Source organism: Corvus kubaryi, unplaced genomic scaffold, assembly GCF_017639235.1.
Source record: "Corvus kubaryi isolate FWS band 111438036 unplaced genomic scaffold, C.kubaryi_AGA036_p1.0 74, whole genome shotgun sequence".
Classification (NCBI taxonomy): Eukaryota; Metazoa; Chordata; class Aves; order Passeriformes; family Corvidae; genus Corvus; species Corvus kubaryi.
Window position 1 is genome coordinate 18,597,842 of NW_024582061.1, and position 16,749 is coordinate 18,614,590.

The 16,749-nt window shown below is 47.5% G+C and overlaps 2 protein-coding genes across 2 annotated transcripts in view; one reads left to right on the plus strand and one right to left on the minus strand.

Moving 5' to 3' along the window:
* Positions 1-16,749, plus strand: part of GSG1 (germ cell associated 1) — a 92,021-nt gene that overhangs the window by 38,032 nt on the left and 37,240 nt on the right. The window lies entirely within an intron of this gene.
* Positions 1,095-15,875, minus strand: EMP1 (epithelial membrane protein 1). The gene is made up of 5 exons (XM_042050508.1): positions 15,705-15,875; positions 4,463-4,580; positions 3,657-3,759; positions 3,412-3,552; positions 1,095-2,796 (listed from the first exon to the last, which is right to left on the minus strand). Exons 2-5 carry the CDS (start codon positions 4,538-4,540, stop codon positions 2,633-2,635), a joined length of 486 nt encoding a protein of 161 aa, XP_041906442.1. The 5' UTR covers positions 4,541-4,580; positions 15,705-15,875; the 3' UTR covers positions 1,095-2,632.

Sequence of the window (16,749 nt, forward strand, 5' to 3'; positions counted from 1 at the left end):
CCTGTGAGGTATCATACTGTCACACTCATACCATGCTAGAAACAGGACACACATACCAGCCTAGCAGTGGGTGTGCTCCTGCAAGGCTCACTGGCTAGCTTCCCTCAGTATTCCCACCTCGGTGGGTGGCTCATGGCTCACCTGTCAGTGTTAGCCTTGTCCACAGTGGCCAAGTGGTCTTTGGTTACCCTGCACTTCTAGGAGTGCCAGGAGGATTCGGTGGCCACAGCATTAAGCAGTGCTCACAGCACCAAGTTCAAGAAGCATTTGGACAGTACTCTCAGGCATATAGTGTTATTCTCGGAATGGCCTGTGCAGGGCCAGGAGTTGGACTCGAAGATCCTGATTGGTTCCTTCCCATTCAGCCTATTCTATTATTGTATGACTCCTGGAACCTCCTGAGACCAAGACAAGTGTCCACCCGTAACACACTGTGAGCCCTTCCCACACCCTGCTGGCTGTTAAGAGGTTCCCCTCTGGTAAAACTTCAGCTCCTAAAGATTTATGTTCTACCCTCAATTAGCACTCTCTCAGAGGTAGATTAATTGATAAAGAAAAAATTACTACAGAGCTGATTCTTGCTAGATCTTACCTCACCTCACAGCTTACAGGATTGTGCCCCAAGTTTCCTGAGATCTGCCGGTGTCCTGGGATTTGGACTCTTTGCTCAAGCTCTAGAACTGCAAAGGTGTTTGGCCAGACAACACTGAAGAGGCAACAACTATACCAACTCGTGAGACCCAGACAAACACCTTGGTGATTTTGCTTTGGGACAGATGAGATCCTGCCAGAGTGAGAAAGTATGTTTCCAGCTTTCCTGGGTGTGAAACAAAGCCTGGCGCTGACACTGAGTGATACCACTGCTCACACTGTCTGCCTGAGCTTGCAGGCAGCCTTAAACAGGAGCTCTGAGAGTTGTTCTGCTTCCTCCTTCCCTCCACAACAGGAAATCTCATATACTGGCATGCAACAGAACATGGTAGTTCTGCATTGTCTTAAAGGGGTGGGCTGTGATTCAGTGAGAACAGCAAATACTTCTGCTAACAAATATCTGAAGCACTAATGAAAAAAAAAAAAAACACAGAGTAAAACTCTTTATTATAAAGGGAATCAGATTTTATTTTTATACCCACAAAGTTAAAAATATGCATTTCAAAATATTTACAATGACTATATATGAAATAACATTTGTTAATGAAACACCAACATACAGTACTAGAATATATCCACCAAATTGATAAAGTCTACATAAGAAGAAAATGTAACAGAAAGAGAGAGAGAGGTAAATAGCATCCATGCACAATCTGCACTAACATGTTTTTTATACTCTCTACCTTTTAGCTGTAAATGGAGTCACAGGAAATTTTGACCTCTCTTGCAAATGCCTCTTGTGACTGAGATTCTTCAAACTAACAGAAATTTGTGGGTTGCAGCAGTATCAATGCCTAACTTTCCTATGCCAGCCTTTCACATGGGGACCTTGTATTACAGAGTGGACTCAGAATCCCTCAGCAACCCTGGGAGGTAGCTAGTTTTGTGGAAAAATTTGGCAGATGGAAAAGCACCAGGTTAAGTGGCTGGCCTAAGGTTGTGCAGTAAAGAGCAAAACTCACAAGCCCTGCTTCATCTCTCCTAATCTCTCATTAGGGAATAAATTTCCTCTGCTAACCATTATCTGCTTTTGAGATGAGCTTTGTCACGAGGTGGGGCACTCAATTAATATCATATACCAGGTGACGATGCGGGAAAAAAGCCCTGCCTACAGATAAAGACTTGTCTCAGTGAGGATCTGCAATGGAGCAGTGCTGTTAACGTGTTCTGGAGTTGAACAGAAGATTATTTTAGTGTAGACACACATCCAGATGATTCCCTCTCTGCATGTGTACCACTGAGCAACTGCATCCTCTGCAATTAGGAACCCCTGTATATCTTTACCCCTACACTTTCTCTCTCTCTCTCTCTCTCTCTCTCTCTCCAACATCCATGCCTATATGTTTGCCATTCCTACTTGTATCTTATTCAGTCATGGGAATATCAAATAGAAAATGGAACAACAAAAAAATGTGCTGCCTTATTTTTGTAGATATTTTAACACAAAATTAATCTGATTTCTATTGTTTTTTCTCTCAATTTAATGTCTTTAATGTTAACTTATGTGCATATATATATTTATATATATAAAAAAATGTAACAAAAGGCCCATACCATTTGTTTCAATGGACAAATAAAGGGGTCATAATCCTCAATGCTCAACCCACAAGGCACACTCAAATGTAAGTGAGAAGGGCTGTAGGAAGGGAAAAAGATATAGCCCTTAGTTTTCTGGTGCCCTTTAATCATCACTGCTGAGCTTGAAGCATTGTGAAGGTATGGCACAACTTTGCAGAAAAGGAGAAGAGCTGTCTGGGTCACTTGCAGATTTCTAGCCCCAGAAGTGCTAGATCAGTAGGAGTTGTTTCTCCCTCTCTTTGGTGAAGGAGTTTCTGAAGATTCTAGCTTTGTTAGTGATTTTTCTGTGGTGGCAGTGGTGATGATGGTGGCTGTTTCTCTCTATTGGCCCAACAATTCTCTCAGCAGAGTAATTCTTCCCCACTCCCAGTAACCAACCCTCTCCCCTGGACACCCATCAGCCTTATTTTTTTCTAAGAACAAGGTAGAGAATGCCGATGATGAAACTGAAGCAAAAGCAGATCCAGGCCAATATGAAGCAGTAGCCATGGTGAGCATTTGTGAAGTACACCATCGTGCCTGTGAACCGAGCTGTGTAAATGGAGACTGCAATCAGAATGCACATCCCTGTAGGAAGCAAGAGGGAAAAGAGAGTTGGAAAACGCACAGAAACCAGCATTGCCGCAAGACTTCTGAAGTACTGTTGTCCCCTGAGATTGCAATGCATGTCTTGTGCCATATGAGAGAGGAACTGCTGCCCATTAGGCTTATTTGTGGAGGATTTCTTTTGCAGCTGTGATGACATAAGACACTTGGGGCTTGTTTAGTGGGTGCCAAGAGGAATAAACCTTTGTTAGGAGGAAATCAGTAATAAGATCTGATGACAGTTTGGTGCTACGTGTTGAATCCCATGTGCAGTAGCTGTCTAACTGTTTATTCCCCTGCTCCCCCAAAACACTTGAATCCTTTTTGTTGTCTTTCAAAGGTATTTTGCAAAACTCACTGGGATTTCCTAATGAAAATCTGGGAATACTTTCATTATATACAGCAAAAAATATCCCAACCCAACACTTTCCAATTCCCCAGTCCTTTGTTTTGTAACAAAAATTGGGCCACTGGAAACATTTAGCTGGCTGACAACCTCCCCTGGTGACCGTGTGTGGCAAATGTGTGGTTGCTTGCGTTCGCAGAGGCAGTGGGATGCACTCGGAGCCGTGGCAGGGCGTGCACGTGCATACTCACAGCAAACCAGCATGACGGCTCCGGTCATGTAGAAACGTTTGCCTTTTTCCAGGGTGAACAGCTGGATAATGAACAGGATGAGCGCCACAACGGAGAAAATGATCGAGAGGATCATAAAGGCTTGCACAGCTTTGAGGGAAGCTGTCAAAACACAGAGAATAGATTGGAGAAGGTCAGGACTCAGTCTTGGCAGTGCTCATCAACGTCCTGTGATTCACCATTACGAAAACGCGGATGTAACTTACCCTCATTTTGACTGCTAACTGGCAGCTGAGTGCAGGTCTTGTTGCACAGCAGCCAGAGTCCTGTTGAGATCGTTTCAGAGCTGTAAGAACCCACCATCCAAACCTGAAATAGGGTAGAACGGTTGTCAGGGGGCAGGAAAGCTTCTTCGCTCTTCTGTCAGACTAAACCATAAAGTGAGCACGAGTAGCCCAACTGCCCGAAAATGTCAGCACGAGTTGGCCGCGATGAGCAGCTGGACTGGTGGGATATGCACTGGCTTCCAGTGCCAGGAGTCATTTGGTCCGGGGAAATCACCGTGAAGTCTGTCCCAATTGTCGTGGAGCAATCTCCCAGGTCATCCTGACCCTCTTCCTGTACAAGGTGGCGGGGGGGCACGGCTGGCCAGGTGGGTGCGAGGGGAGCCCAAAATCCGCTCCCACGGCGGGCGGGGGGCGCGGGGACCCCGGCAGCGCCACCAGGGGTCCCCCTCGGCCCAGATTTCCCCGGCGGCCCCGCCGCGCCCCTTGGGCTGGCGCTGCTGAGCTCCCCGGCCACGACTTGCACTCTCCCTGGTGAAGGGTGCTGAGGTGCTGCTGGCTCGGGGCTCCGGGGAGGTGACAGACAGAGGCTGCCTCCTGTACCACCCCGGCTGCCTTCCCGCTCCCTGAGCACACCCACCACAGTTTCATTTCTCTCCATGCCCGCGAGTGGATGTTCCTCACCCTCACCTGAGCACCCACCCCCTGGTCCACCTGCCAGCCTTATCTAAGGCTGGCTGCTGCTGTGGAAGGTGAAAGCCATGTCTTGTCCAGGGCAGTCTACTTACATTGGCAATGGTGGAGACAAAGAGCATGATGACAGTGGCGATGTGAACCACAAAGATACCAGCCAGTAGCACCAACATCTTGGGTCTCTTCTAGGTGGTGTCACTGATACAGAGAGCTCTGAGGGAGAACAAGAACAGAGGGAGGGCGTGAAGGGAAGGGCTGAGTCAAAGAACAGCATTACCGTAAGTTTTGTTTACATGCAAAAACCCAAGTTGATCTTAAGTCCACTCTGGAAATGGGGAATCACCAAAATAAAGCCAATAAAAACTTTGTCAGCATCTGCTCAAGAGGTTAAATTGAGTCTGAAGATTAAGGAACCAATTTGGGAGATGTAGAGCATGGGTAGATAACTTGGGGGAATTTTAAAAATAGCCTGAATATATAGACAGGTTGCTTAAATTGATGTGCGTTAATGTAAAGTAAAAATGCCATACTCCAGGCCTACATTCAAGGAATAGGAGTTTTTGCCCATGGGATTCATAGAGGTCAGGAAAGATTTTTCTCTTCCTGTTCTCTGGTGTCTCAGCCTCTTCCAACTGGTCTGGGTCACTGACAGGTGGTATGGAATGGGGGACTGCATGTTCCTTGGTGCATCAGCTGTTGAATAGTGGTGGAGAGTGAGCCAGAGGGGTGGCCACTACTCAGTAGACCACTCCTTTAAGTGAAGAGGAGAGTAACCAGAACAGAAACACCAGGAGGTTTTCTGGAGCTGAGGAAGATGCCCAGGTTTGCAATGAAAACTGCCTGTTTCCCTTTTAAAACTTGAAGCACACAGGTCACTTTATTACTGCAATAGGATTCTCTTGTAATGCAAATTCCTCTTTGGTTTGTTTTGGGTATTTTTGCCTCTGTACCCTGCAAACTTTTACTTTTTGTAAGATTTCCTGTCACTGATGAACATGTGATTGGAAAGGGAGGGGAATGTGCTTTAGAAAGCTCACATGACACTGTTTGTCAAGACTGATGGCTTCTCACGTGAAAACATGAAATACAATGAACAAATCTAAGCTGTGAGAATGAATGCAGACAATGCTCACAAATCAAGTGAGTATATTTCAGGCAAAAGCATTTACTGAGTCTACTCTGTGGCCTGTAAACTTCCTAGAAAGTTTGAGAGGGCTCTGTTGCTCTTTCCCTGGGTAGTGCTGGTACTGAAGAGCAGTGTCAAGCATGTGATTAATGTTAGCTGTCAAGTTATTTTGGTCCAGGTGACTCAGGTAAGGTCTGATGCTGTCACCATTTGTACAGGGTGTGGTAACATTGTCCTGAAACAACACAATTATACTTTATGATGTCTTTCACACAAACTGTGACAAAAGGCTTTGTAAAGTCCCATTCATGCGTCTTTTTTTACTTGATGACTCCACCTTCTCCACTACTGTCTTTCCTCTCACTGCAGCCATGAGTGGGAGTGTATTCCTGTAAAATGCTGCAGCTGTTCCTGGCACTGCTTTGTATACAGTTTCCCAAACCACAATGGGTAGGCAGGCTTCTCCATCAGTGGCACTTTGACCAGTTCAGCATTAGCTAGTGACCAGGAGGAATTCCTTGAGTTCAGGACCTCAAGGAACCAGCTCTGTTGGGTCACTGCTCCCACCCAAACAAGGCTACTCCTCAGTAAGACAGATTAGGTTTGGTGACTAGTCCTGTCTCCTAAGCAAAACTTATCTGCTGTGAGGTTTCCTTCACCTGGAGAACTCTCTGGAGATGTTAAGCCCTGGCTTGCTGAATGTGGGCCAGGCTTGCTTGTCTGCTTTGGGGTGTCCTAGCAAACTCCTCATGCTCTAGAGCTTGATTTGGCTGGATGGTCTGGTCACTGTGACCTCTCTTGTCAAAGTACCTCCCTTAGTGATGATCTTGGAGAAAGAACAGCCTTCTTAGGACTTTACCTCTGACTGTAGTGACAGTCATTTATGAGTTCAGCACTGCTAAAATCCAGGTTCTCAACAGTATGTTCAGGCTACCACATGAACATACCTGGCCTAAGAGTTAAACCCCTTCTTTCCATTGACTGTAAAAGGAACGAGGATTTCAAAATGCTGGATGGCAACTGATACCGATATTAACACTGCGCCTCAAACTGTTGCCATGACTAAGTGACATATCTGCAGCAAACTCTTGACTCAAAATCTTCCTGTCCCTTTGACTACTTCTTATTCTTTTTCCTGATTACCTTGGTTCTTACACAAACTGTAACAAGTGTTCTTGACACTACAGGGTACTGGCATGCATAAACCAAACTCTGACAAATTTGCCTGCTCTGAAATTTGCCTTTACTGAACAGTGGCTAAACTTTCTTCTTTCTTAGATGGATGTATTTTTCCATGGCCTCTTTAAAATCTCATTCAGCGCTTTTCTTTTCCTTATTATTTTTGAGGACCTTCAAACAAAGTTTTCTACTTGAAAGAGTAAAAACCTACTTTCATGACATCCTAAAGGACTGGAACAGTCCTTTTAAATGCATTTTTTGTTTGCATTCAGAAATGAAAATGAGGGATAAATGTTACTTTACAATGTAAAAAAAACCCCCCAAAACCATGACCCCACACCCAAGACTTTGACCAATACTCTAAGAAAAAACAGAAATCCTTTATTCCCTTTGCTTTTTCTGCCTGTTCTAGCACTGCAGGAGAGCAGTGTTAGTTCAGGTGCTCTCAGTGCACCTACTTCCTGAGAACGTCAGCACCTCTCCCTGAACACACACGCTATCAAATGCAAACTCCCCCAGGGGATATGTGCTCACAGCTTAGTTTTGATTCTTTGTGAGTTAAAGCACAAGCCTCCCTCTGTATTCATTTGCTTTCCCCTTTCTTCGTCTCTCTCTGCCTGTTAAATAAAACACGAGAGAACAATCCCAGAGGAGCCGTGGGTGAACGAATGGCACTGAAATAGATTCACTTCTGTCTCTGATGCTATGGCGTGGACTTTTCCTCCCATTAGATAGAGAAACTGGCAGAGCACTGGGGACTGACAGGATACCATTTCCATTTGTTAAGTGTGAGACATCGTTCTCCACTACAGGGTGGGGTCGCATTGCTGGAGCAATAGGACAGAATTGCATGCAAATGCCTTTTCTTCCATTCCCGTACCTAAACTGCAGCTGCATTTGGAGTTCCTCAGGCTCTTCTTGGGCTATGAGTCAGTCTTAGCCTTCCTAGAGCTGCCAGTTTTTTCCACTGACTCACCCCAAAGCTCTCAAACCCCACAATAATTTAACCCTGAAAGATAAAGTGCTCAGGACACTGTCAGTTTCAGGACTGCTTCTCAAGAACCAGTCAAGTGAACAATTTGTGAGTCTTCCCCAAGCATCTTTCAGAGGAGAGACCCCAACTAAACCAAGAAAAAAAGGAATGAGACATAACAGTAGAAGGACTACTGAGGTAGGGCAGGCTGGTGGGGAAGTGAAGGTCATGCACCTGCTGAACAGCCTGCATGAGTCAAGAGAAGATCTTGTGCTGATAACAGTGGACTGACTTTCCTTTTCATGGGGTGATGGATGAAGAGAAATAACAAGCCACACCAACAGTAAGCACGAATAAGAATCACCACAGAAGCCTTCAGTACAAAAGAACCTGCAGATAAGCATGACAGACTCTTAGCTGTGTAGAGACTATTTCTCTGACCGTGCAAGAGTACACATACTGGGGAACAACACACAGCCCTGCTGCACCCCAGTTCAAGTTCAAGCAGGCTGGCAATATCTATTAAAAACTAAGACAAAGTCTTCTCAAGCAGGCAGATTGTTGCCACCCGTATCACCCCTCTGTCTACTTAAGGGTTTGGATCCTTCTGTCTGGAGGGCAATATGGAGAAGTGAGTCCTTGCCCCTGGTTTGCTTCTTAGCAAAGGATCAGGATGGAATGTGAAGTGCCACTTGGAGATATGATAAAGGCCAATGGTATAGTTTCTCAAACATGGGGAGTGAGTTACTCAAGAGGGTAAGCCAGATTAGGTAGAGGTGCTTTGCTTCTGACAGTAAGTGCATTGCAGTGAAAGGACTAGAGGGTGAGTGTACAGGACGTTTCTGCAGGAATTACGGGGTTGTTTCGGGTGAAAAATCAGGGCACTCACAACTAAATTTGAAATATTTCAGACCTCAAGCATTCCTTAATGGATGTAGCTCATCTGACTTCCATTTCCATCTTCCTCTCTGACCTGAGGTCCCTGCTTGGGACTGCCTCTCCCAGGCTCAGTTGGTGAGGTGTACTGTGAGAGATGCCAGCTGAGGTGAGAACCCAGCCAATAGCCTGTAGCTCCCTAGAGTGTCCAGGGAGCAGAGGACATCTAAATTGCACTGCCTGTCCACGCTGGTGACCTCTGACTCCTTTAAAATGGAGTTTGTCAGCTGAAGGCCCTTTACTTTGATACATTAGGTTTCTCAACAATGGAAAGATGGCCTTTTGGGGAAAAAACAAATGCTTTTGGTTAGAATGTCAACAAAAATCTCCATAGATTGAAAGCAACTAACATGAAAGAAATTCTGCCTTTTCCAGCTGCCACTACAGAATATAAGGAAGGCAGTAGCAAGTCAGATCAGTGGTCTGTCTCTCCCAGTAGGCTGTCTCTGATGGGGACAATAGGAGGTCCAATATTTAGAGAAAGCACATGAACTTGGCCACTGTCTGAGGGGGCACAGAGTCACACCAGGAATACTGGTGGTTCAAATCAGGGCCAAGGCCTCTTGGAAAGGAAGGAGAAAATTGGAGAGTAATGGACAGGAAGTAAAAACTGTTTGGTATTGTTTGAGACAGCCACAAACTTCCACCTCTGTTACCAGTGCATTCCTCACTGCAAAGCCAACCCACAAACAGCAATGCTGCCATGCTGCTACCAGTAAGGGAAACCTCAGTGTGGGATGAAACCTTCTGCAGAATTTGTACATCTGCCTTTTGACTGAGCTGAGGCCATCAATGCATCTTAGACCTGCTACAACTGCACACCTTGTGTGCACTATGAGCATCAGTCCTCATTGTGCCCAGAGTCATCTGGCAGGATGCAAAGATGGGAAGGTCTCTCTGATATTTTGGTGACATAATGACATTGGACATGTCAGACTGTTACTAGAAAGCTCATGACAACTTTAAACAACAACAGGGAAGAATCTTTTTGCTTTCACCCTTTGCTCTGTCTCTTGCTTGAGATCCAGATGAATCCCAAGTCTTTGCTGACTCCAGACTTTTACGTACTACTGTATGTCAGCACTGCTGTTGACAACCTGGTTTTGACAGACCAGCCTGACTCAATTTACAAGTCAGATGCTTTTTATAGACACGTGGATGAGTAGGCTGGTGCCTCTGGAAAGAGATTTCACATGTGTGGGAGAAGGGTTGGGCAGGAGGTGTGTGTGGGCACATGGAGACCTTTGGAGCCTCTGGTTTACGGCAGTGAGATTTCACGTACATGTGGGTAGTGGCTGTGATGACCACATGGGGTACAGCAAAGTTGTAAAACCAGCAGATTAATGCCAACCAAAAGGAAAATGTAGACCAGCCTGAGGGGCTACAGCTGAAAATAAGCTTAAGTAAATGGAAGATTTTGTCTGGTTCTTGTGAAGCATTTCCTGGTGGAGTGGTCTCCAAGAGATCAGTGGAATTTGCCTTCCCAAGGGAGTGGTGAAGCACCACCATGTGAAAAATTTCTTATGGGATCTGACAAATTCCTCAAGAATTCACTCTTGGTGATGAACCTCCACTCACTGAGAGATGCAGAGGGGAGTCACAAAAGATGAGACATAAGGGTTTTCCAGCTCTCATGCTCATGATTCATATGAGAGTGGGGAAATATCAGAGCTCCTAGGGCAGACAGTGAGAAATTGGCATTTTCTCCAGAAGAAACCACCCTCAAGCGCTCAGCCATGTGACAACATCAACTGAAACTCCAATGCTCGCTTGGTAGTCGGAAGGGGAAGAGACAGCTGCCCGGGGCCTGGCACGCAGCCAGCATCCGCTGCTGGAGGAAAACACTGTCACTCCTCACACTAGGCACGCCAAGGAAGGGCTGGGACTGACGGGCAGCTAGTAAGAGGGAGGGGTGGGGAAGGGACCCCAGAGCTAATGGAAGCACAGAAGTGTTCCTCTGCACCTCCAGAGGTGCGATGCAGAGCGCCCTCACCCCTTAGAGCGCTGGGTGGTCCCTGGGTGGGTTAATTAGACACCGGAGTTGCTGGCAGGACTTCCAACAAGATTCTGAGATACACGAGGAACATTTGTGGGAGGACTGACAGTCTGGGCGTTGACGTGTTGTGTGTAGGGGTGTGCATCTGCAGCTCTGTGTGGCTCCCTCTATGAATGGGAGTGTGCATCTGTGGGTTCCCTGTGAACTCTGTGTGTGTGTGTCTGTGTGTGTGCATGGCTTCTTTATGGGTGCACGGATCTATCTGTGTGACACTGGCAGTGCCCACGTGGGAGAAACCATCTGACACCTCTGACAGGAAAGCTCAGGTTACAGTGCGGTATGAGCAAAGGCAAACAGCTCACTGCTGGCAGGACTACCTGCTTTTCCTCTTTGCAACAGCCTTTAGATAGAGGTTGAAGGTCTGTGAAGCCCACATCAGCTGTGCTTTTGGTTGCATTCTTGGATTAAAACTGCAATCCTGTGATTTACATAGACAGTTTTGTCTAGCTATTCCTTATTTTTTCCCCAAGGGAGTGTAACTCTGAAAAAGAAGTTTTATCTTATAGTGTGTCTGTCTCTCAAAACTGCAAAACCTCTGAACATGACAGTACAGCCTATGAGACACTGAGGGCAGTGTTACTCAGGCATCGAAAGAGTCTGAGCTTTTGGGTCAGTTTGCTTTTGGGGTGCCTTTGCTCCAGCAAGCCAGCTTGGAAAAGACTGCGCGGGATTAAAATGCAAAATTGTGTGAAAGCTCCTTCTTTTAACCTAAGTGCACAACTGATGAACTGGGGGGAACGTGTGTATAAAGCAGACACAGGAGGATGCTGTGCAGCCTGGAGCTGGTCAGTGCTCTGTGCAGGGTGGGATAAAGGTGGTCGTGATGTAAAATACCTCAGCTGGCTTTCAGAGGGCTCCTTACACCTGTGACCAGTACGGGCTGGCAGAACAGTATAAGCTAGTTCATGTTACATGTGGCTTTTGAGACATCAGGAACTGCCCTGCTGAGGGCACACCATGCTGGCCGAGTTGCGGCCACTGGAGGCCAGCTAGCCGGCAGGTTGGCTCGGCCGCCTAAACTGTCACAGCCAGTGGATGTGCCCAGCTTTCCTTCAGCAGTGGTCCACATTCCTGGAGCTGGTCTTCAGCAATCCTCTGACCAGCCTGCTCCCAGCTCTGAGCATTTTGTAGCTCTCCCCTCTTGTTCCCGTGACTCTCACTATCCTTCCCAGAGGCTTGCTGGAGCCAATACAGGGAAGATATCTCTCTGGAATGAGAAGAATGTGGACAATGGACCCAGTCATGGTGGTTGCTTTCACAACTCCCCTCATTGAGCAGACCCTGCCCTTCGAGGGCAAAAGGACAACAAAGGTCCTCACCCTGGATTTCCTCAAATACCAACACATTGCCAGGTGGCCCCACATCACAAGAGCTAAGCCTTCAGCATGAGTCACTGTTCACCTGTGTCAGCCACCCCAGGGCTCAGAGTTCAGTGCACTTCTCTACAGGACTGGGGATGACCTAGCCCAGATCTGTCCCTGGGCTCTCGTCATGGGTGTCTCCCCATGCCTCTGCTACAGACTGGTTTTCACAGGGTAAAGGGGATAGATCTTAATTATGATCTTGGCAAACTTGTCACTCCCTCGGGCAATGTGCATTCTGGAGCTGAGTTGTCCTAGCCTGTCCCTCCCTTCTATGACAAGGCATGGGCTATATTTGGTCTTACCAAGAGAGCAGCTTCCATATACTCCCTGAAAACAGTTCAGAAGGAGCAGGGTGCGTGAAGCTGCAAACTTGGCCAGAGTTTCCTTTGTTCATTGTCAAGCTGTTCTAGCTAAGAAGGTACTTTCCAAAGCTCTCCCAGCAGGGTTTGAAGAAATCACACTCCAGATGGCAGCCCCGAGATGTGCTGCTTTGCTGCTCTCCCCACAGTGCAATGGCAGGGAGCAGCTTAAGAGGCACTCCAGATTCCCCTCTGGGCAGTTTATATGGGGAACTGCTGCTAGACCCTGTGTCATGCTGTGGGATGATTGGGTGTGGACTGGCCCTGACAGAGGATTAGTACAGGCATAATTGAGATGTGCTTCAGTGTGTTTGTTCACTGCCACTGTTACAGCACTGCGGCTATGAGTTAGTTATCAATCCTGGCAGGGCCATGGAGAAGAGCCTCCTTTTCTGTGAATGCTGCTTTGCCTCAGCAGAAAAGACCAATGAAGTATTAAGCATCCATCTTCAGATGTGAAGATTGGAAATCCCCTTCCTTGCCCTCCCTTTTAGAGGAGTAAAAGAGCAGCTCCAGGCCTCTTAATTCTTCCTGTCTTGAAGGAAGGGTAAATAAATCTCATATTTTAGTTTTATCTCATTACTTTTTTTGTAGGAAAGCAGAAGGAAGGAAAGAAATTAGGAGTGCCATGCTCTGCAGCCTGCCTTATGTTGTGCTGGGTGACAGTGCTGTCACTTCCCTATTGAAAGGTACCAGGCACAGGAACCTGTTTACATCAAAGGGGTCTAGTAGGGCTATTTCTTGCCTTATGGGGCATTTGAGCAAATTTTGCACTGAGGGCAAATTTCAGCCCAGCATCAGGTGCCTCATCCTTTGCCATCCATGCAGCACTTAGCAAAGGCAGCACTAAGTGACCTGGGGGATGAGCAAGGGGAAACATGCCATGGGAGGGGTGTCCCAGCAGCCACCTGGGGATTATGAGGCCCGTGAACCCCATGGGAGCGGGCAAGGCTATGGCAGCAGGCTCCCTCCTGCTTTTGCTTGCTCTGAGGAAACAGAAGCAGGCACAGGCTGAGTGCCATGAGCGAGCCTTGCGGCTGGGAGAGTGACAGATAGAGAGACGGATTAGTGCTTGCAGCAAATCTCCCCAGTCTCATTATAAACAAGGCCCTGAGGTGGGTCTTTTACCAAAAAACATGCTGGATATTATCAGCAAATCTCCCAGAACTGTTTCAAAATACAATCTCTGCTCCACCCCAGACCACCAAACAGCAATTCCTGCATGCACTTGCATCGCTCCCACACTGCAAAATTGAAAGACCACCAGCTTGGCCAGAAGGGCCAGTTTACCAAGCCCAGGGCTCTCTGTCCTCAGCAGGGTCTCACTGGGGGAGCACTAGCAGCTGAGGCACCCACTCCAAAACTTGGTGCTTCCCCGCAAGATCCCAAGTCACTTCTCCATTAATGTGTCCTTGGGTGTGGCTCGACTCCATAGCTGTCAGCTGTCTCCCTCGGGATGGCATGTGCCCACTGGAGATCCCTGCTCTCACACAGGGGTAGCCAGGATGAATGGCTCAGACCGCGTGTGACGTGTCTGGATGGTTAGTCATAGCTGGGGGAGCTTCCACAGAAGCCTGCTGACAGGAATTCCTTGGGTGGGTGTGCAGGGCCTCGCATGAAGGCTCTGCACTTCAGGGTGTGCTTCCAGGCACTGCAGTGTTAGTAAGGCACCTCCGTTTTGATCCTTTCCCGATGCTAATCCCCAAGGCAGCAAACAGAAATAAGCTGCCTTTAAGGGCTCGCCTCTCCCAGTGCTCACAGTCCCCAGGTGCGCTGGGTGGAGGCATTCAGCTGTCCTAAGCCCCTGTTATCATAGGAACAGTAGCTAATGGGCTCCAAGTTTTAACACTCTTCATGCCCAGCTCCCTTGAGTGTTTGCTCAGAAAAGAATCCCACTACATCCAGAAATGTCAAGTGGGCAGTTCCCGGGCAAATCTGCTCTCAGAGGTGCCTTGAGGAATTCAAAGCTTCAGAGTAAAAGTTGTTCTGTGGCCACAGCATTTTTTTTTAATACCAAAATGATTTAATTCTTAATCGTATTAAATGACAACTTCCAAAAATGCTTTCTTCCCATTCTAGTTTCTGACTGCCCTGGAAACACTCGCTGCCTCAGTTTCCCCACCACTCCAACACATTTATTTCTCAGTCAGGAGGCACCACTGTGTGACTGAGCCACAAGCAACAGGGCCAGAGGGGACTTCAAAATTCACAAAATCCATCCTTTTCCACAAAGTTACAGTCAGCTCAGCTTCTACTTCATTCATACAGTAACTATCCACAGCTCCAGCCTGAGCCCCACCCATTCCTGCCCGTATTGGGCTAAATACTGTTCAGTCTCTTTCAAACCCTTGAAACTGTGCAGGGGCGGGCTGAGTTCCTGCAACAGGAACCCAAGTGTGGTGCCAACAAACTGGCTTTGCTGCACTCCCTTTCTCAGACCTCAAAAATAGTTCAGATTTGACCACAGGATGCAAACCATAGCAGACAGATGAAATAAGAGAACTGGTGAAGAAGAGGAGGAAAAGAAAGAGGGGACGGTTGCATGGAAAAAGGCAGGTGAAGAGGGAAAATTGCCAGTCTCTGCAGTCCTACACTTCCCATCAGTGTCTCTACCTCCTCGACACACCCTAACAGCAGATTGTGGTGCTCCTAGCAATTCCACCCGCTCCCCCACTTCTCCTCGCAGTGCTCCCCACTCCAGTGGCTGTGCTGCCAAGGAAGGCGTAGCACGCATTTCTACCCTTCACATGGCTTTGCTCAAGAGCTGGGGCTTGGCTTCAGCCTCAGGAGCCAGAACTCCCAGAAAAAGGGAGATTGTCTCCACTGTACCCCAGAGTCTGCACCCTTGGGGCCTCTCAGTCTTCACTTGGAATGATTGCTATTGTTTTAAATTACAGCTTGGCAAACTAATTATGGAGGGGAGAGAGACAAGCAGAAATATCTGAGCGCCAGAAAAACCGAGCCAGCAGCCCTAATTCCAAGCAGGCATTTTTCCACACTTGTCAACAATGCTACTCCAAAAGCCCACAGCAGCTCCTGAGTGTGAGCTGGCCCAGGTTGGGCACCCTGTGCCTGTGCCCTGACTGCACGTGTCCTGGAGGTGAAAATAACATTGCTGCTGCCAGCGCTCCAAGACTGCAACCAGGGTGCCTTGCAGCGCCCCTTTGCCCTGGAACGCAGCTGGATTTCAAAGCAAAAGATGAAAATTAAGGTGCGTGCCATAGCCAGCTCGAGTGCCAAGATGAAGAGAAGGAGCAGAGGAGAAAGGCAGACTGGTGCTGCTAGCAGAGGGAGCAGCCACTGAGGGAGAAAACTTTGTGAGGATTTTCAAGAACAGCTCTTACCGTGTGGGCTGGGACTGGTGCTGGCACCTGTGGAAGAAGGAGCGTGCTGGGCTGCAGTGCCGATATCCTGGAGTGCAGGGCTGGAGTGAAGAGGAGTGACCTGGTGGTGGTTTAAGTTTCCTCCGGTGGTGTGGGAGGGTGGTGTCTTTCCACTCTGTTTTAAAGGAGTTACTATGAATCAGACTGCCTTTAAAGAGAAGAAAAAAAAAATGAAATTAATGAGCTACGCCCTGTTTTGTTGGCAGGGTGTCAAGAGTCTCTGGGACGAAACCAGCGATTCAAAGAAATCTGCAGGGCTGTGTCTGACTCAGTGTGCAGCACAGAGACCGCAGCCTGGAAAAACGACTGACGCTGCTCCAGCTGAGTAAGAGAGGCCCACAACAGCATCTGTTTATAAAACTGAACTTTGGTTGTCATAAAAAAAAAAAAAATTGTGTAGTTACAAATGTGGCAACAGGACTTCGACAATACAATCACTCAAACAAACAGTGGGTTGGCAGGGGGGATCCCGAGGCTGGGTGAGTCACCGCATCCCCTCCCTGTGCTGCATGGAGAGAAGTCGCTGAGGCTGACAGCACGGGGGAATTCAAATCGGACCTGTGAGGTTGGCATGGACAAGACTTTTGGGAATATATCAAGGAACAGAGATGCTCAAAATGCAGCTCTGGCCTGGTGGTGACTCCGGAGCAATTTTGCCAGATGGTGGTGGTTTGCTTCCATAGAGAGAGAGCAGGCAGGGAAGAAGAAATAAGGAGCTTGTTATTCACAGTTTTCTGAGGTCAGCATTTCTTGCCATCTTAAAGACTTCTAAAAATAGATCCTTTACATTTGCTGAGAATTGGCTGGTGGAGTTGTCTCCTAGATGCTACAGGCAAGATTGAATAGGGATGTGCTTGAAATGTGAGTGAAAGGGGAAGAAGTTTTTCAGAAAGCACCCATGTTAAAATGTGATCCATATTGCAACAGAGTTGGTGGTCTGCTACTGCAAGGAATCAACCCTGCCTTTGCAGAGGCCCAGCAAGAGATAAGCAGATACTGACAAAAT

Coding starts and splice junctions, on each gene's coding strand:
- EMP1 (XM_042050508.1), bottom strand. CDS start 4,540: ATGTTGGTGCTACTGGCTGGTATCTTTGTGGTTCACATCGCCACTGTC. Junction 3,760..4,462: donor TTGTCTCCACCATTGCCAAT/GTAAGTAGACTG, acceptor ACCCTATTTCAG/GTTTGGATGGTGGGTTCTTA. Junction 3,553..3,656: donor AGTTAGCAGTCAAAATGAGG/GTAAGTTACATC, acceptor GTGTTTTGACAG/CTTCCCTCAAAGCTGTGCAA.